We start from the raw sequence: 20,079 nt of genomic DNA, 5'->3' as shown, positions 1-20,079 counted from the left end.
ATGGGATGAAGTTAGTGCATGGCCCATTTGGATTACCAAAAACCTGAGACTGGTTGGCCCGGAGACATGGAGAAAAACTGAACACTAATGCTCAAAACCAAAAACAAAAACAAGAAGAAAGAAAACATAACAATAAAATGACTCCTAATGACATTTTGCAAGGCTTATAGATCAGTGCCTTGCTCAGCTGGAATTGGGGAAGTTTTCTTCTGTAGCAGATAGACACAAATACGGAGACTCTCAACTAGGTATTCTGCATAAAAACACTCATTCCTTAATGAGATGCCTCCATTAAATTATCTCTGCAGAAGAGGAAGAACCCTCAGAGAAGATGAAGCAGTGTAAGAAGAGGCCCTCTAAATCAGCAGCGGAATTAGTGCACATAAGAACTCACAATGACTGAGCCAGTATCCACAGGACCTGCATGGGTCTACACCAGATTCAGTCCTAGAACCAAGAAGAGAAGTAGACATATGCCCCAATCCCTATCCCTGAAGCGATCTTTGATTGATAACTACTTGCAAATGAAAAATGAGTATTCTCCAAGGAAGTCTCACTGGGGAAACAAGCAACTGTTAAAGGTAAAGATAGGTTGCATGCCCAGCAGTAGATGGCCAATGACAAACGAACTCAGCAGCATCTTCAGAAGTGACTTCTTTTATAATGTTGTGTCACTTTCATTTTTTCCTTTTTTAAAAATATTATTAGCCAGGTGGTGGTGGCGCATGCCTTTAATCACAGCACTCAGGAGGCAGAGGCAGGCGGATCTCTGTGAGTTCGAGACCAGCCTGGTCTACAAGAGCTAGTTTCAGGACAGGCTCCAAAGATACAGAGAAACCCTGTCTCAAAAAACCAAAAAAAAGAAAAAAACAAGAACAAAAACAGACAAAACAAAACATGGAGTTGGAGAGATGGCACAGTGGTTAGGAGCACTAGCTGTTCTTGCGGAGGACCTGAGTTCTGTTCCCAGCACCCACACAGTGGCTCACAACTATCTGTAACTCTAGTCCAGGGGTCAGGTATCTCTTCTGGCCTCCTTGGGCACCAGGCACACATGTTGTGTACCTACATATATGTAGGGAAACACTAGTACACACAAAATAAAAATAATTTTTTTTCAAAAATAAATTTTTAAAAGGTTGAGAATATACCTCAGTGGTAGTGTGCTTGCACACACCCTGGGTCCAGTCTGAAAGGGGGTTGCAAATGTCGACCTGAGCAGCTTTCAGAGTCACCTGTCACCTATCACCCTTCCCCAAATGTGAATGCCAGGACACCTGTGGAGCACAAGGTCGGCAAAGCAGAGCCAAAGCCACCCTTGCCAAGGCACTGACCACAGTCTATTTTTGGGTGAGTTTCCCCCACAGCACTGCAGCATGGAAAAACTTCCACAGACAGGAGACAGCTAAGGCACCCAGGCATCAGGAATCCAGAAAGGTCCCGTAGGGCACAAACATCACTTCGACATGGCAAGGAAAAGTCTGCCACCAACCAGCCAGGGATCCCAGCTGTAAACAGGCCAGCTCTTCCACCCAGACAGTTGGCTGCAGAGGGCACCACTGGGGAGCCCGAGCTAGGCCTGTGCACTCGAGTATTGACACACAGCTCTGCCTAGTGAGGTTTCAACATGCCTGCCTCAGATAAGACTATTTAATAAAGGTGGGAGAGAATTCACCAGTCACTTCTGCAGAAATACATAGGCATTCCACAAATGCCTGTCACTAGTGCCTTGCCTCAAATCCCATCACCCAGTGTTCTCCTTGGGACGCCTATGAAGTGCTGGCCTGCTCTACGATCAGAAAATGTGCAGCAGGTGGCAGCTAACCTAGGAGGCCCTGAACACTTGAGACACAGAGACCAGTGGGAAAGTCCATCTTTACTAAGGCAAAGATCCCAGCAAGTGAGCGATGGAGAGTACCCAGCACAGGCGGGGCACCCATGCCCATCAGCTCTTTCCTCCTTCCCATCTCATTTCATAGATGAGGAACCTGAGGCACACAGAGCACTACATAGAGCCCACAACCAGTCAAGGGCAAAACCAGGACCTCCCTTGGCTCCCCTCAGGCTTTGTTTGCGCTCTCAGGACCCTGTTTTCTTGATGAACCTTTGTTGTGGCCATTACAGCCCAACGCTGTTCACTGTCATCTCACTTAAACACTACTGTACTCTCACTGATCTCCCTGTTGCACGCGCGCGCGCACACACACACACACACACACACGCACGCACACACACACGAGGCCAGAGAAGTAACCTGACCAAGATGGCACAGCGAGGAGCAAGGTTGAAATCGGAACCACAATGGTCCGCTTATGGCAACCTGAAGTATTTCCCTAACTGTTAACACGCTCTAGTTCCATCAAGAAGACTGACATTTGCCAGGTGTGGGGGTGCATGCCTCAATCCCAGCACTCAGGAGACAGAGGCAGAGTTTGAGACCAGCCTGGGCAACTAGCAAGTTCCAGGATAGCCAGGGCAATACAGATAGACCTCCATTTCAAAAACTTAAACAAAAACAAAAGCAAAAAAAACCAACTGACATTACAACTTTATCTGTAGGCACCTCACTGCCTGCTGAATGACTAGAAATCCCAGGTGAGGGGATTCTCTTCAATCCAACCCAAGGTTTCCGTTGTGTTCTGTGGGGCTGGGATTGCACCCGGCACCTTCAGCCTGTCTGCCAAGCACTCCACAGCTGAGTGACAGCCCAGTCCCCATCTGAGTTCTGGAGACAATCTGTAGTGTGGGTTCATGCTCTAAATATAACCAAAAATGGGTAGAGCACCACCACAGCTCTGAAGGGCACCAGCCTGCACCCTCAACCCCAGCCACACTGGGCCATCTGATGCCAGCAGACTTTCAAGCTGGCTCCCAGAGGAAAGGGAATCCTTGGATATTCAAAATGAATCAAATGCAGTCTACATGGTCAGTCCTGAGGTCACAGGGACCTCACCTCTGCACTGGGCTCTTAGAACGCTAGCCTGAGGCCTGCACAAGTGTCGAGGGGTCCCCAGAAGCTCCTGATGGGTCCCACCACAAATCCCAGTGTTCAAGGAACCTTCTGACCACTACAGAACAGGCCCAGGCCTCCACTTAGCACCTGCTTTCAGCTGACCCTGTGGCCCACGCCCTCTCTGCCTACTGAATCTGACCTAGACCCGAGCCATTTTGTCCACGTGAGCTGCAGCTCATCTACACCAGGACACCCCTGTATCCTGTACTGATGGAAATGTTCAATATGCTGAGGGGATCAAACCTCGCATATCCTAGGACAGCCATCTACCACTAAGCCACATCTCAGCTCTAGATTGATCCTGACAAGAGAGAAATTGAACCTAGGGCCTCAAAAGTGCTAGGCAAGGCCTCTACCACAGATATACCGCCTCACTCAATTGCCCAGCTATGCCTTGAACTTGGCATCCTTCAGCCTCAGCTTCCCAGGTCACCGGGATCAGAGGCCTGCAGTTTCTGGGTAACTCTGGATGTCCCTTCACACTCTACCCCAAATTCAGAAACTTAGAAGGACCTCTCAAATGGCCCCAGGAACTAGGAGGGCAGCGACTCTATACCCGACTCTCAAGCACAGGGTCCCCTCCAGGGAAGACTGCCACTTTCTTAAGAAAAGGCCCATGGTTACTCTCGCTGTTTCTAACAGATCTGGCAGTGACTGTGACCTTTGACCTCAACCCCAGTGGACTTAGCAGTTTCTTGTGGCCCCAAGGCACAGTCACAGACCTCACCCATGTGCCCTATTCCTCCAAAGACAACTGCTTCTCCCATACTGGGAAACAACAATCTCAGGTCCCAAAAAACTGTAGGTGTGCAATAAATATATTGTCGTTCCCCTCCCCCATGTGACACTGGAACCCCATAGGCAACCCCTCTAGTTCCCTGATGCCAAGATGGTGCTGGTGGTGGTGGTTCATGCTTTGTCTGCAGACCCCTGAAAACACCACCCAGTCTAGTATGGACAATCTGCACACCACCAACTGCTCCAGGGCCACGGGACAGCAATGGACAGGCCTTCACATTCTCTGCTAGCCTGAGTCCAGCCTGCAGACACAGGACCAGAGGCTAGATAGACCTGGGCACACAGAATGTTCTGTTTCTTTCTAAGCCTTGTGTTTGACCAGACAGTCCTCAGTATTTCTTCCTTTACGACACTCTCATTTAGACAGAGCCAGGTTACTTGGTAGAGTTCGGTGCCAGAGGTGGCCTTTCATGTGATTTTCTGGTCCACTCACGAGCAGTAACCTCCCACTTCAGAGTGTGAATCACAACTTCTCCTTCACAGGGCAGGGTGGAGATGATTTCATACATCTGAGAGGCATGCCCCTTCCCATATTGGCTAAAGTCTCGACCATGCTTCAGATGCACAGAGGGGGACTTCAGAAACACGTCAGTGAGGTGTCCACTAGCCTTTCCACAAGCAGATCCCACTGGAATGCATGCTTCATGGAGGCAGGGTCTAGTATCTGCCCTGCTTAGTACTCTAGGGTAGAGTAGCTACTGACACACATGACTAACAGCTCAGAATTGTCAAGTGGGCAGAACTGATTTGCAGTTCAGTTTGCAGTTTCCATGTTCTGTGAGCTTGTGTGTTTTGACTTTTTTCATGCACTGAGATGCCTGATGTTTAAGAGCAGTGGTTCTCAACCTATGAGTCTCAACCCTGGGGGGAGGGTGGAATGACCTTTTCACAGGGGTTACCTAAGACCACTGGAAAAACACAGATATTTATGATTCATAATAGTAGCAAAATTACAATTACAAAGTAGCAACAAACATAATTTTATGGTTGGGGGTTTCACTGTATTAAAGGGCTGCAGTATTAGGAATGTTAAGAACCACTGATTTAGAGGATTCATTTTTAGCTAGCTTTCTTTTCTTTTGGGGGGAAGTCAGCTAGTTTTCAAACTAAGGACTAGAAGAGCAATTAAGGCAGCATCTGCACAGCTGAGCGGTGGTGGGCATGCCTTCAATCCCAGCACTCAGGAGATGGTGCAGGCGGACCTCGGAGTTTGAGGCCAGCCTGGTCTACAGAGTGAGTTCTAGGACAGGCCTCAAAGCTACAGAGAAACCCTGTCTCAAAAAACCAAAACCAAAACCAAAGCATCTATGGTTGGTGTGCTTTGTGAGGAAAAAAAGCACCATTAATTGAGGATATTTATCTACTACTGTATGTGTGTCACAGGGCAGAGGGCAAGTACGGGGTCAGATCTCTCCTTCCACCTTTCCATGGGTTCTGGGTAGCAATTTAGAGTTTCTCAGAATTGTGCACAAGTGTGTTGGTGCCTCACTGAGCCATCTTTTCCCAGGTATTCCGTGGGTGTTGAATTTCAATACAAAGTAACCATCAGAGCAGCTCTCTAAACAAGTATGCTGTATACTAAGTATCGCAGATCTATACATTGTTTCCAAGCCAGGCCTGGAGGCACACACCTTCAGTTCCAGCACTCTGGAGGCAGAGGCACTTGTCTTGCCTACACGGCAGGAGAATCCAGACAGACAAGAGTACCTTTAGTTCAACGCCGGTCTAGGAATTCCTGGCCAGCTTCACCTACAGAAACCCTATCTCCAAAAATAAAATAAATCAAATGTTAAGTAGGAAAAAGCAAAGGCCTAGACACTTTGAAGAATCACAAAAAGACCCTTTGCATTTGGACCAACAAGTCCTTGCATTTGTTGCTTAAACACTTGCTACTGTTTCCCTACTGGCCCATTCTCATTCTCTTTCAGAAGTTTGTGTATGCGGTTTTACCTCACACAAATCTAGTATGTTGTAATTCTCAAAGTATCCACACCAGAGCGCTTTCTTTGATGATTTCATCCCTAAGCACCCAATGGAAACAGAAAAACAAATAAGAACAGGCAACTGTAAGAGGCTGGACCGGCTGAGGACTTGCATCATTTTGCAGGTGGAGGAATGAAGTCAGAAATGGTACTTACTGCTTGCCACTCCTCCCAGGTTATACGGCAACCAAGTCCAGACCAGAGATCAAACTTGTCCCTACCCAGTAAACCCTGCAGGACAGGGGTATGGCTCAGATGCAGTTCTACTCACTAAAAAACTTGACCAAAAACAAACAACACACTATGTGTGTGTGGCTGGGCAGGAAAACCAAGAGTTCAAGCTCAAGATCAGCTAGACACAAGTTCAAGGCCAGCCTGAATTATCAGACTGTCTCCAAAAGAAAACAAACAAACAAAACAGCAAATAACAAGGCCAAGCACGGTGGTGCACGCCTGTAATCCCAGCACTTGAGAGGCAGAGTCAGGTGGTGTACATACTGAATTCTGAGCTAGCCAGGGCTACATAGTAACATCCTGTCAATACTAAACAATAACAGTAACAATAATAGTAACACACCACAATCAGCACAGCCCAAGCAGAAGCTATCTGACTCTCCTGCCCAGGTATGTTTTCACAGCACCAGTCCCAAGGAGCACAGCTCCTCTCAACAATATGAAGATCTATTTCTACTACAGCTCCACTGAGCAACCCATTTCTCAACTAGGTCCACAGTTTTTCTCTCATGTTTAACTTTCTATGAGGACTTAATTGAGGCAGTGGCAAGGAGCCAGGGATGAGAAGTCAGATAGCCGGAGGAATGTGGGCTAGCAAGGTTAGACCCAAAGAGGAAATGCTACTGGCAGAACTCATCTCTCTGATGTCTGTGACCTGCTCCAGGTCTCAGTGAACTGTGGACACTTGGGGGCACTGGGCAGAACAGATCCACATGGATCTGAAAGTGTTTCAGCTTCAGTTAGGCGAGGGACCACTTTGACTCGGCATCCTTCTGGTCTACAGACTCCTCCATCACAAGGCAGCACCGACTCCACCACCTCGAATCACAGTCCTCAAAGTGCTTCTCAGTTCAGAGTCGCAGCAAGGTGCTTCCTGACTTTTCAAGGACAGATGTGATTTTTAAGAGTTTTTGGATAGGGACCTCCCACCCTGATTCTCTAGTGACTAATAAGCTACTGACCTCTCCTTCTGGGGCAGCACGTTCGTGACCCAGAACAACACCGTGAGCTCTGAATCACGGTCCTTTCTTGAACCCCGACTATCATGGTTAACATGCCTGTAAAATTATACCAGATAAACCTTCGACCTCTAAAACAGAGACTGAAGTTGGGTGTGGTGCACCCATTTAATCTCAGTACTATGGAGGCACAGGCAGAATGATTGTGATTCTGAAGGCAGTCTGGGCTAATGACCTAAGCTCTCACATAAACAGACAAACAAATAGATACAGGTTAAACTATAACTTGACTTCTCGAGGCCTTCCAAAGCTCCCACAGAACCACATAACATGAAGAATGAGACAATACGCTTGGGCAGATCCATGCGTGACAGCCAAACCACACAAGAGCATATTAAGATAATCTTTAAAGGACTTTGCTTTAATTCCAGCACTTGAGAGGCAGAGGCAGGAGGATCTCTGAGTTCAAGGCCAGCCTGATCTACAGGAGTTCCAAGACAGCCAGAGTTACACAAAGAAACCCTGTCTTGGGGAGCAGGGGCCACGGACTGGATTTGTATCATCTAAGATTCTAGGCACTGTGTTCAGATAACAGCCACTTGAAAAATGGACCCAGAAGTCAAGAGGTTCAGATTCACACTTGTATTACTTTTTTAAAAATAGTAAAATTCCAGAAACAAATCCTCCAGTGATCTCCAGAAGTCCCCAAACCAGGTTACCATGACCCCCATCTCCATCTTCTAGATACCCACTATCAGCGCTGTCTGGCCTCTAGGTGAATTGTATTGTTCCAGGGAGTGGGTCAGGCTAGTTTTACACACAAACCCAGATCAATCCAATATCCTCACCTCCATCTTCTTTCCCTTACCTCCAACAAAACTCTCACAGTTTGGGAAGGGTTTGGGTTTTTGTATGTGGGTTTGGTGTTGTCACAAGCAGCTGAGGATGGCCATGAACTCCTGCCACATCTAGGGTTACAGGGAAACTCCACTGCTGGTCCACTCACCAACTGCAATTTCAGAAGGTTTAAACTGACTGAAAACTCAAGTCAAGGAAATCGAGAGGCATACAAGAGATCAATGCCTTTCCAAACTTTTCTGACAAACAGAAACAATATAATACACTTCCATGACCTTGGGTCCCAACACACACACACACACACACACACACACACACACACACACACACACACACACGATGGCCATGATGTACTACGGTGATTTTCAAGTCACTCATGGGAATGTTTGAAAAACAGTTATAGTTGTAACCTTCCAGCTACAACGGGCAGCTGAATATCCAAATACAGCACACACAGACACACACTGACCAGGATAAGCAGTGTCCAGCCGTGACTGCAAGGCCCTGGGTGCCAGCATTTCCCAAACAACCCAAGGTGACTCGTCTCAGGTCTTGTGACCGCTACACAATCAATCCCTTAACGTCTCGGTGTGGCAAAGCTCACTTACTGCGCACAGTGGAAAGCAATTATTTCCTCTGTCTCCTTTAAGAACCCGAAATTAAACAGGTGGTGTTTGTCCTGTCTTTGTGCGATGACATACAGAAAAGGGGCGGACCCAGTCTTAACCCCTGTTAGGTGAGGGCTTTGATGAACTGAAAAAGCAGGGAATTCCCTGGACCAGAGGAGTCATTCAGCCTGACAGAAGCGAAAGCAAGGACTCCCTCTTTGCATGGAAGAAGGTTCTAATAAACTCATCTCCAGACCCACTGGGAGAAAGAGGAGCAGATAAACCGCAGGAGACGCGCCAGAGCAACCGGCCTAAGTGACTTGGCCCAGCTAGACCGCAGCCCTTATTCCCCAAGACTCCACTTCCCGGACAGGGGTAAGCAAGTGAGCGCAATCGAGGAGGTGTGGGAAGCGCGGAGGCGGCGTGGACCATGCAGCCAGAGGGTCCAGATCTGAGGCCTCGCAAAGGGTGGGGACCCCTCTCTCTTGACTCTGGGCCCAGTATGGCCTATCCTCACCCCTCCCCCAGAGAGCCTCCCCTACTGCAGAAAAGAAAGGCGGAGAAGAAGCAGCGCGAGGGGAGCAAGTTGGCCCCTAAGCCCCCTTCGTACCGCGTTGGCTCCCAGGAAATCTCCCACCACGAACCCCGCTGGCCAGGCCCCGCCCCGCACCCTGCGCCTGCGCGTCAGCGGTGCTCCGTGAGTACGCGCGCACTTTCTACGTGTACGGCGTGGGGGCGGGTCCTGCGAGAGCTCCTCCCCTGGCTCCCCTCCCTCCTCCTGCTCCCCCTCCCCCACGCGCTGCCGCGGCCGCCGCAGGAGCCCAGAGCTCAAGCCGCCCGGCGACTCCCCCTCCCCCTCCCCAGCCCCGCCCCGCCCGGAGCCGGGGCTCCCAAGTCGGAGCCGAGTCTGCGCCTGGGGGTGAGTACGCGGACCCCTCCCCAGCACCCCTTACTTGGATCACAGGATCCCACTACCACCCCAAGGAAGGGGGAAAAAAACACCCGGACTCAGCTGCGCGTCCCCTCCCTTCCACCTCTTGCGGGACCCAGAGGTGCCCGGGCCCCGCAGGACCCAACGGAGGCACGCTTTGTCCCCAAACCCCCACCGTCCCTGGCCAGATGTGAGTCCTTCCACCCTTGTCGGGGCTCCAGACGTGCGCCGTCCTCTGCCCCCGCCCCGCTGGGATATCCCTAGGGGTGGGACCCCCTCTGTCCCGGTCCTTGAGTGCTACTCTCGTCCCACCTGCCCCGTCCAGGTGCGCGGCCCCTGCACGGCCCTCCTCGGGTCCCAGCTGCTCCCCAGCCGCCGGCGCCGCTGAAGGGATCCACCCGCCTCCGCCCCCGAGTTTTGCATTCTAGGGTCGCCAAGTCCAATGCCCTCGGTTTCTTTATTCTTTCTCTTGTTGCTGGGGACGGAGCTGGCCTCGAACAAGGGGTCTATGCTTGGGCAAAAGGCAGGGCTCGAGGGTGCTGGCACCAGACGGGTAGCTGGCCCTGGCCCTGGCCCTGGTGGGGACTGGTCTGCCGGCTGGAAGAAGCGGCTGGCCCCGGGAGCATGTCCTCTCCTGCGCCCCACACAGAGCAGTTCATTCATGAGCCGCCCGGGCCTGCGTTGGAGGGTGCGGTGGGGAGAAGATTCAGACGCGAATCCGGAGTAGGCAAAGGCCCTGTTGAGGGGGAGGGGGCGCGCTTTGTCCCTCCCGGCTGTCTTGACCGCCTGGTGCGAGCTGTCCCGAAGCTTGTCGTTGTTACCCAGAAAAAAGAAGGGCGCCTGGGAAGTGGGGAAGAGAGGTCAGAGGGGCTGGCTGCCCTTGGGGCTTTGTGCCGCCACCAATCTTGGCCCCATGATCGGAGGCTTGGCGGCCCATTGCCCAAGGGGGCTTGGGGCTCCTCTCCCTACCTAGTACCACTCCTTGACCCTGTAGCCTCCTCCCGGGTCTGCAGTAGTCCGGGGTGAATGAGACTGTGCCCAACACCTCCTGAAGAGGGGCCCACAGTTCTCTGCCTTCCAGATTCCTGAAAGGAGGGAAGGGGAGTGGCTGCCAGGCTCAGGTGGGGGTATGCTGGCAGCACCTTTGTCCTCCGGGGTACCAAAGGGTCTACGCCCTGGCATGTCCCAGGTGGCACATGCTGGGGCCTGCTGTTAGTTCATCCAGTGCAGTCTTGGCCAATGAGTGAGTGAGTAGGTGGGTGGGGATGTTTTGAAGCAGAAGATGGATGATAAGTAACTAAGAACCCCTTTTTGGATATCATACAAGTTCCTTCCAAGTACAACAGAGTAACAGAAACCCGGGTTCAAATCCTAGCTCTGCTGTTCTTGAGCCGTGTGACCTTGACAAGTTACTTAACCACCTGAACCTCTGTTTCTATTTAAAAACGTGATTAGCTACCACCACTCCTTCCGAGGTGTATCTTCGGGATCCAATAGTGTAATGCAGGTAAAGCGCCGGGCATCCTGCCTGACAGGTGATCAATAGTAATGGGTTCACTTCTCTGAACTTCCTGACCTACACCAGTCACCTCTGGTGCCCCACCTTGCCTAATGCAGGTGGATGGGGTCCATTCTGGGACTTGGTGACAGAGTCCCTAATGTAGCAAAAGCACCCCCCCTCCCGTGAGTAGTTCTTTTCCTATCATGAAATTATATGTTTTATTTGGTCTTAACCAACCTTCCTCCATTAAAGCAACCTCCTGGAGTCTGTATCTTATTAATACCAACTTTTTGTGTTTTGATTTGATTGAGCTGTGAAGTCATTTAGCTCAGGCTGGCCTTGAACTCCTGATCTTCCCGCCTCCAACTCCCAGGTGTGCTTGCCTTCAGCAGCTGGTCTTTTCTCTTGGTGGTTTCTTTTGTTTGGTTGGATGTTTTTTTAAGAGCTTTAAATTTGAGTTTTGTTGTTTTGTTTTTAATCTTATTTCACCTTTCAAGCAGCCAAAGGGCTGAGTTGTTGTCCCCATTTCACAGGTGAAGGACCCGAGACCCATGCTGGTTGAGCATTTTTTCCAGACTAGAAGTCAAGTGCATTTCATGCCAGAGCCCTTGCCCTCTATCCCTGCCTCAGAACTTGAACCCACAAACCCCTGAGTCAAGGATCAGGAGCTCCCAGCAAGAAAAAAGGCAAGCCTGTAGATCTAGGGTGTGGCATTCCAGTGCTGGTGCTAACAGCCCGCAGCCTTGGAGCCCTTCTAGGGGCTTCCCCTATTTGCAGGAGCAGCAAAATGCCTGGGCCCATCTCTGGATCCGTCACAGATGGGCTGTGTGACTTCCCCAAGTTATTTGCTGTCCTTGTGCCTCAGTGGCCTGTTAGGGTTGCGAGGGGTAGCACATAGTAACATTTACAAAGTGCTTAGAGTAGTAACGCCTTGTACAGAAGAAAGTAGAATAAACCAGTGTGGTAACTTGTATCCCCAGCATTCAGGAAGACCTTGACTTGGAGCAAAGCCTAAACTGCATAGCTACACTCTGGAGAGAGATGTGGAGTGAGGTGCTCACCTATGGATAGATAGATACACTTTTACCTTTCTCTGATTCCACTTATGCCAGGCAAAGTCCTTAATACTATTTTGTAACAGATTGGAAGAGTGAGACCCATTTTGTATTGAGAGTTAATCTCTTCTCACTGACTTTATATGAATCCCAAGTCCTACCTTAAGTCTTTCCCAGTAACTCTATGAGGAAAAAAACAAACAAAGCAAAAAAGTAACTTCTACCCTTGTGATGCACAGTTTCTAGTAGTGAAATGACCATCTTGACTTTGTCTAAAATTCCCATCCTGCTACAAAACCAGCTTCAGTATCCAGCTAGAGAAATGGGCTCACAGCTGGCTGGGCACCTCTGGACTAGGAGAACCTTCGACCCCTACTACTGTCCCCAAGCAGTGTTCTGTCTTCAGCTTCTCTCCCCTAGTCTGGATTTGGAGCAATTGCTCTGAAGGACACAGCCCAACAGCCCCACCCTACAGTTAAAGACCTGGAAGTTACCCGTCAACTGGCAAAGCCACCAACCCAACTCCACCCCTTTCCTACCCTGTGACCTTACCTGGTTCCATTCCCTTCCCTGGTCCCTGTTTCCTCTCTACGGATGGGTGATCTGGGTGTGCTCTGCTTGCCTTGGGTGTTGGGAAGCAGGGGGTGTTCAGTGGCAGTGAAAAGATTGGCAATGAGAAGATCTGGTAACCAGTTACCATGCATCCTGGGAAACTCTCACCCACCCTAGTGGAGCCACATGCAGAAGCTTCTAGACTGTCCCGTCTTTGTTCAGAGTAGAGAAGATCACAGCAGAAGGAGGGCACTGAAGGGCTTTGAGCCGTTTGTTTAGAAACAAGGGGGTGGGGAGAGGCACTGAGGTTTCTGGAGTTCACAGAGGTCAGGACTGGGCATGTCGCATGGTGGGGAGAGAGATGAGACCGAATGAAGTCTCAGGATCGATTCCCAGCACTTAGGAAGTAGAGGCAAGACGATCAGGAAGTTAAGGCAATCCTCAGCTTCATAACAAGAATGAAGCCAATCTAGAATATTCGAGCCCTTGTTTCCAAGAAAAACGGGGAGCTAATAAGAGCCTCCCTCCTCAAAATACCTATACCCACCTTTAGCCTGTCCTGGGGCCTCAGCGATGTATGTCTTGTATTTACATACCCAGGCTCCCAGATGCACCCATGCACATTTCTCCGCTCAGAGGCCACGAGTGCCTTTATTTCTGCACATTGTCATGTAGTCACCTAGCTTCCTATGCAGACAGACACGTATGAGCACATTTACACATCTGAGCACATGTCTCAACTGCCCTTTAATTCTCTGGCCCAAGAACAAATAATTATCATTGCATTGATGAAGCTTCCATATATGCACAGGATCTTAAGTTGGAGATCAACCTAGGCTGCATAGAGACCTTGGTAAGAGAGGAAGACAGAGGGCTGCCACCCCCACCCCTGGCCGTGGATACATTTCTACCTCCCTGTGGGAGCCTTGCAGTATCTCTGTTACTGATTAGAAGAATGGGGCCAGATCCACCTTCACCTGTCCTAGGCCTATCAGCAAAGCACCTGTGTTCTGAGTAGGGTCCCTGCTTTGGTAGAAATTGACTTAGGTTTGAATTTAGCTTCCATCATTTTATTGCAGTGAGACCTAGTGGGAAAGTACTTAACTTTTCTGAGCCCTCTACTCACATCTTCAAATGACAGTGATAACAACTCACAGGATGTTTGAGGATTAAATGCAGTCATATATGTTATTATTCTCCTGTTTTAAAAAGATATATTATTTATATGTGGGGTGTTTTTCCTGTGTGTATGTGTACCGTGTGGGTGTAGTACTGGCAGAGGCCAGAAGAGGGTGTCAGATTTCGTGGAACTGGATTTACAGACAGTTGTTAGCGACCTTGCTGGTGTCTGGTATTGTATCCTTGTCTGCAAGAGTAATCAGTGTTCTCATCTGCTGAGCCATCTCTGGAGCCCCGTATATTGTTGTTCTTGAAACAGTGGACACTCGCTACAATGATTAAACCCATGTGTCTTTAAAGGCAGCTTGAGCCAGAAAAGGAGCCTGTATAGCACATGCAAGGCAGTTGTTCTCTGCTCCATCCTGATCCAGGCTTTGCAAAGATTCCTTGGACCAAGAGAAACATATAAACAATGCTCATGTTCTGATCCTTAGAAAGCTTCTGGCTCCTGCTCTGTTTGGTTGGATGTTTGAGTGGGAAAGGGGAGACCCCAGGGCTGCTAGGTCACCCCAGGGGGGCTAAGGGACAGACAGTTCCTTCTGAGTTCCCAGTCACCTCTTCTCGATTTGTTATTCTCTCTTTGTCTGGTTGCCCTTCTTCCCTTGGGACCCTCCTCCAGGCAGACCTTCCATGTTGTCAGCAGAAGGGGCCCCCAGGGGCCCCAGTAGGACCGGGTGGGGCTGTGCTGCTGTGGTAGCTGCCTCTGCAGCAGCCACACTTCTCCAGCCTGGGAACCTCCCCAGAGCTCTGCTCAGCTTTGTCCCCAAGCACAAGAGCCCAGGAGTCCAATTGGCTTCCCCTTCCCTCCTCTTCTGCCCTTCATCCACTTAGAGCACAAAGGACTGTGCCAGGGCACCAGGCAGGCACCAGGCAAGACCCTAGTACAGTGGGTTGCTGGGGGCCTTTAGAGGCCTCCGACCGCCCACTCTTTCCCTCTTTTGCCAATGGAAAAGCTGGCTGGAGGGCACAGCATTCCCAGCCTGCTCTGCTCCGGAGGCAGAAGCACAGCATTCTGGGAGTTGTAGTCCTCACACCCCTCTGTTTGCCCTGTGTAGCTAGTTGGAGAGAGGGGAGGGAAGCTGGATTGGAAAAAAACAGGGGTGGCTGGGACCAGCAAGGTGACACTAACTCTAAAGTCTGGTGCTCATACCTACCTGCCTTCCAGCCCAGTGCCCTGCTTTGAGGACACAGGACTGAACATCTGTTTTGAAGGTGGTTGTATGGAGGAGGTTAACAGAATTAAAATCTCTAAACACATTTGATCATTCTGGTTTTCTTTTCACTTGATCTTAGCCAAAAGACTGAGAAGTCCTTTTTCTTTTAATTCTTCACTTACTTATTGTGGTCCTAAAGACTGAACTGTGAGGTTCTGAGATAGAATGAAGCAATTAACTCTGGATTCTTACTCTCTGGCACGGAAACAGGCCTCTACCCATCTTTAGAAATTTTTATTTATATTGCTTTATATGTATGAGTGGTGTGTGTGTGTGTGTGCACCACACACATTCCTGGTGCCTGCAGATGTCAGAAAAGGGCATCTTATCCCCTAGAACTAAAGTTATGATGGTCGCGAGCCTCCACATGGGTACTGGATCAGGGTGTGCTGGCCAGACCCAGAGCGCGGTCACAGCCAAAGGGCCATGAAATAAACCCATGTGATACACACCTCCCTTCCCTAGGTGCACCCACTGAGGCAGCTGACCAACCCTCCGGTACCCACCTTGAAAGTCTGGGGTGGGTAGGGGGTGAACGCAGCTGACCGACTCGCCCTCTGCCCGGAAGGACCATGAGGCAGTAGTAGCCATGCTGCCTTTCCTGCTGGCCACGCTGGGCACTGCGGCCCTCAACAGCAGCTCCTCCAAGGACTACTGCTACAGTGCCCGCATCCGCAGCACTGTCCTGCAGGGCTTGCCCTTTGGGGGCGTCCCCACCGTGCTGGCCCTGGACTTCATGTGCTTCCTGGTGAGTATCCTCCTACTGTCCCCCACCCTTGACACCCGGGCCCAGGACATCCCCTGCAAATGTCCTCCATCTCTGACCCATGTCCCACCTTCCCATACCTAACCAAGAAAAAGGGGTTCCCACTTTCCAACTTCAGTCCGTGCACCCACGCCAGGGTCCCCCCTTTTAAGTTAGGGTTCCAACCCCGGCTGTGGACAGCTATTCACTTGCCTCCCTTCTGCCCCCAGGCCCTGTTGTTCTTATTCTCTATCCTCCGGAAGGTGGCCTGGGACTATGGGCGGCTGGCCTTGGTGACAGATGCAGACAGGTAAGAAAGCCTGGGACCGTCCCTCTGCTGCACACAAACATCGTGGTCCATGTTGCTTGGGAATAGGGAAGGGCCAGCTTCTCTCATCCCTCTGTTGGGGGATGGAAAAGGACAGTCCCTGGCCAGCACTGCGGTCTGAGGACCCCAGGGACTCTCCTCTGCCCCTGCTAACCCGTGTGTTCTCTGTCCCCAGGCTTCGCCGACGGGAGAGGGAGCGAGTGGAACAGGAATAGTATGTGGGGCAGCAGCCCCCTCATCCACACTCAGCCAGCTTTCCTTTTTCTTCTCCCTTTCACGCTTCTCCCCGCGCCAGTTGCTGGTTCTCTTTTTTGCAGCTTTCTCCTCTGCAGGCTCATGTTTCAGATTAACGCAGGCGGTGTGCTTCGCAGAACAGGGGGCTCCTCAGCTTGTCTCTGCCCTTCCTGGATTTGTTCCTCCTCTTAGACTCCCAGCCTAAAAAATCCCCTCTGTGCGTACCCCTGCACTGTTGGCCTTAACTGGCTGGGACAATGGACCGTCCTGGGAACTCCCCAGAAAACCCCTAGCACAATCCTGCAGAGACAAGATTGGGCGTCACCCACAGTTCCTCCCCCCTAACAGCTAGTTCTTCATATTCCAGGGTTCCCTGCTCCTTCTGGAGGCCTAGGACAGGCCCTGTCCAAGCAGCCCCCTTTGTGGCCTTTATGTCTCCTCGTGGTCTCTGTCCATAGGACTGAATTGGAGCTGTGGCATCTGATGGCTCAGGGGAAAGGGAGGGTCGGGCCCTGCCCAAGAGACATCTTCCAATCATGCCACCCCTTTGGGTTCTTCTGATCCCTGCTTTCCTTTACCTCCCCTTTGCTTTTGGGGTAATAATTGCCTTTGTTGCCTATCTCTCACTCCCCCTACTGGTTACCTTTGGAACTGCAAGGACATCTAACATTTCTTGCTTCAATCTCCATTCTGGGCAGTAATGAAGACACCCTCTCCCATACGGCCCTCGCCCCACTCACTGTCCATCACCAGTGACCCCTGAGGGAGGCAGGGTAGGGGGAGGTCACTCTTGCTTCAGCCTCTGCACTTTCTGTACCTTCTTTAGTCTCTCTGGGTGCTCACATCTGCCCCTCTGAGTCTCATGCTTACCCCTCTCACCTTCCTCTGCTCTATCTCCCCACCCCAGTGTGGCATCAGCTATGCATGGGGACAGTCATGATCGGTATGAGCGTCTCACCTCCGTCTCCAGCTCCGTCGACTTTGACCAAAGGGACAACGTGAGTGTCCTCCTCCCAGTTTCCTGAGTATACTGCTATAAGGTCAGGGACACCATTGTGGCCTTCACTCGGGGAAGTTATATGGTGATACCAGAGGACCACAGCAGGCCCAGAGGATGTGACACAGGACGGGGTCCTCTGAGTGGCACTCCTAACATTTGTCAAAACTTTGTTTGCTGGAGTAGAATCTGATGCCCAACTCTACTATATCAATGAAAACTCTTTTTTCTTTGAACATGGTTTTAGAAACCATAATGAGCCTTGAGGGTCTGTGCAGTAAAAACTTAAACCCTGTCGTATTACATAGCAGTTGTGGACTTAGGGACCACCTGCCTTACTGGGTATTAGTGCTGACTGAGCAGCCCCTTCAGACATGACAGGTCACAGCAGTCCCCAGACCTCTTTCGCATCAGATCAGGTACACAGCTGCTCCCTGCCTGGCCCTCTTGCTGTTTTGATGGTGAAGTTCCCATACAGACTGTCTGGGGTGGCCCTGGTCAGTTGCTCTTGGAGCTGCTGCAGCAACCTGTCAGAGCTATCAGCTTCCTGAGACTCACAGGGTAAGTGGCAAGCTGCTGAGGTCACCTGTGCTAGCCAGAGCTGTCCAGATGGTCCCCAGACTTGAATGGAGCTCAGGTAATGAGACCTGGCATCCTGGCCAGACAGCGCACTCTCCCATCCTGTGCTAGACACAGACCCTCTCTTGGTAGAAGGTAGGGGACCCTGTCTTTCTAAGTGTCCACTCTCTGCCTGAAGACAGGACTGAAAGAAAGAGATGGTGATGAAGCAGCCTTGCTGACTCTAGACTTTTGGTCCCTTCCAGGTAGACTAGGGGATGGAGGCAGGAAGCATGGCGCACCCCTCTGCTTTTGTAGCTTTGTTTGTTTGTTATGTAGATGTTTACATTGTGTGTGTGTGAGGATGAGACGTGGGGAGGATGGCACAGCATGTGTGAGTATGTCCTCCACCATGTGGAACCGGTCCTCAGCCTTGGCAACAAATGCCCTTACCTTTGCTCAGTGATCCATCTTGTTGCCCCTAATTTTTCTTAGTTTAATTAATTCATTTGTATAAGTTTGTGGGTATGTATACCACTGTGTACACTGTATGTTCGGAGGTCAGAGGGCGACTTTTGGAAATTGGCTCTCTTTCCACCATGTAGGTAGGTCCTTAGGACTGAACTCAGGTCATCGGGTTTGGTGGCAAGCACCTTTACCTTCTGAGCCATTTTGCCAACCTGCAAACTTCTTATTAGCTAGAGATCAGGGGATCCTACTACCTTTCTTGAACCCCAATGTCTACCCATCCCCATCTGGCCCATAGAACCTTAAGGTTTTGCAGTTACCTACACTTCTAGACCTGGGGTCTAACAGTAAGGGGTTGGGCCTTTTCTGCCTTAAGCGCTGACCTTCCTAGTTCTTTGTGAGGTGTTTCTTGTATACTGTGTGTGTGTGTGTGTGGTATTTGTGAGTGTACAGGTCTGTTTGCACATGTATACAGTTACATGGGGAGGCTGGCCCACCTTGATGTTGTTCCTTGGATACTGTCAATCTTCGTTTATTTTTTTGTTTTGGGGGGAGGAGTTATTTTTGGTTTTGCCTTTATTTATTCATTATGCGTGCTTGCACACACACACACACACACACACACACACACACACGTGCATATACTAAGCTGTGTGTATAGAGGTTGGAACACAGCTTGGAGAAGTCAGTTTCTCTCCTTCCACCCTGCGAGGTTCCAGAGATCAAATAAGCCACCTTGCCAGGCCCACCTTGTTTTTCTCTGAGACCTAGGTCTCCATTAGGCTAACCATCTGGCCAGTGAACCCCAGAGATCCATCTGTCTGTGCCTCCCCAGTGCTGGGAGTGTCTACCACCATACCCTGCTTTTTTTTTTTTTTCTGGAGGATCCGGGGATTGAACTCAGGTCCTTTGCTTGCAAGGCTAGCACTTTACTGACTGACCCATCTCCCTCACCCCACTTAAATACTTTCATTTTTTTAGTACTAGAGATAGAGACCAGGGCCTCACTCATAGAAGGCAAACTACCAGTCTGACGTCCTTTGTGTTGATGGGGGTTTTCTGCAGGTGTAGGGGAGGGTTTAGGAAGTGTTCTCTGGGTGGAGCTTCAGGGAAGGGGGGTCGGGCTGGCAGACAGGGATCTCCAGTGTGTCCCCTCTGTTCCCCCAGGGCTTCTGTTCCTGGCTGACAGCCATCTTCAGGATAAAGTAAGTGAACGGTCTGCGCACTCTAAAAGAGAAACAGAAAGAAACCTCAGAACCTGTCATCTCCCTCCAAAACCAAGGCCCAACAGCATTGAGGGCCTTAGTGCTCCTAGTCCTAACAGTACCCTGCCCCTACTCCAGGAGGCCAGGCAATGGGGCCCAGCCTGTGCTGAGCCCTGATGCTTATTCTGACCCACCGTCTCTCTGTGATGCCCTGCACGAGGTCAGCCATCCCTGGTCTACCAGCTATGGCCACAGCTTTGAGAGCAGGGGCTGGAGCCCCTTCTTCATCCTCTCTGCAGCCAGAGGGTGGGGGCAGCAGGCAGGCTGGAAGCAGCCAGCCAGTCACAGGCAAGAGCCAGCAGCCAGCAGGCAGAACTCAGGAGATCCAGCCAGTGTCCACAGGCAGGCAGTGAGCGCTGAGAAAGGCAGGAAGCTGAGACAGGTCAGCACTGGGCCCCTCACCATGCTCTGGGCCCCTCCCCTAGTGTGGCCCTTGGCCATGGAGCTCAGCCCTGGTACCCTTAAGGCCTTAGAAGGAGCTGCTGCTGCCCACTTTCCGACATCCCTCCCTCACCATCCTTCCTTCTTGTCCTCCCTTCCCTCTTCTTATCTTTGCCCCTCTACTCCCGACCTCCCTCTCTACTCCCGACCTCCCTCTCT

At 50.7% G+C, this 20,079-nt stretch overlaps 2 protein-coding genes across 4 annotated transcripts in view; one reads left to right on the top strand and one right to left on the bottom strand.

Annotated features, from left to right (window-relative positions):
- Mrpl14 (mitochondrial ribosomal protein L14) overlaps positions 1 to 9,147 on the bottom strand; it is a 12,825-nt gene extending 3,678 nt beyond the window's left edge. Inside the window, exons 1-2 of one of the 2 annotated variants that reach the window (XM_005359841.2) lie at positions 9,063 to 9,133; positions 7,855 to 7,995 (exon numbers count right to left, since the gene is read on the bottom strand). The gene's annotated coding sequence lies outside the window, so the exon portion shown is untranslated. Of the gene's footprint in view, positions 1 to 7,854; positions 7,996 to 9,062 lie in introns of both variants that reach the window. The other variant, XM_005359840.2, reaches the window with a different exon arrangement.
- Positions 9,148 to 9,250: 103 nt separating this feature from the next.
- Positions 9,251 to 20,079, top strand: part of Tmem63b (transmembrane protein 63B) — a 26,551-nt gene continuing 15,722 nt past the window's right edge. Inside the window, exons 1-6 of one of the 2 annotated variants that reach the window (XM_005359838.3) lie at positions 9,251 to 9,371; positions 15,350 to 15,632; positions 15,860 to 15,939; positions 16,133 to 16,171; positions 17,099 to 17,189; positions 19,382 to 19,419. In XM_005359838.3, coding sequence (XP_005359895.1) covers positions 15,474 to 15,632; positions 15,860 to 15,939; positions 16,133 to 16,171; positions 17,099 to 17,189; positions 19,382 to 19,419 — 407 coding nt within the window. In that variant the 5' untranslated portion in view covers positions 9,251 to 9,371; positions 15,350 to 15,473. The remainder of the gene's footprint in view (positions 9,372 to 15,349; positions 15,633 to 15,859; positions 15,940 to 16,132; positions 16,172 to 17,098; positions 17,190 to 19,381; positions 19,420 to 20,079) is intronic. The other variant, XM_005359839.3, reaches the window with a different exon arrangement.

This window comes from Microtus ochrogaster, linkage group LG2 (genome assembly GCF_000317375.1).
Source record: "Microtus ochrogaster isolate Prairie Vole_2 linkage group LG2, MicOch1.0, whole genome shotgun sequence".
NCBI lineage: Eukaryota > Metazoa > Chordata > Mammalia > Rodentia > Cricetidae > Microtus > Microtus ochrogaster.
This window is presented reverse-complemented; position numbering and strand designations above follow the sequence as displayed.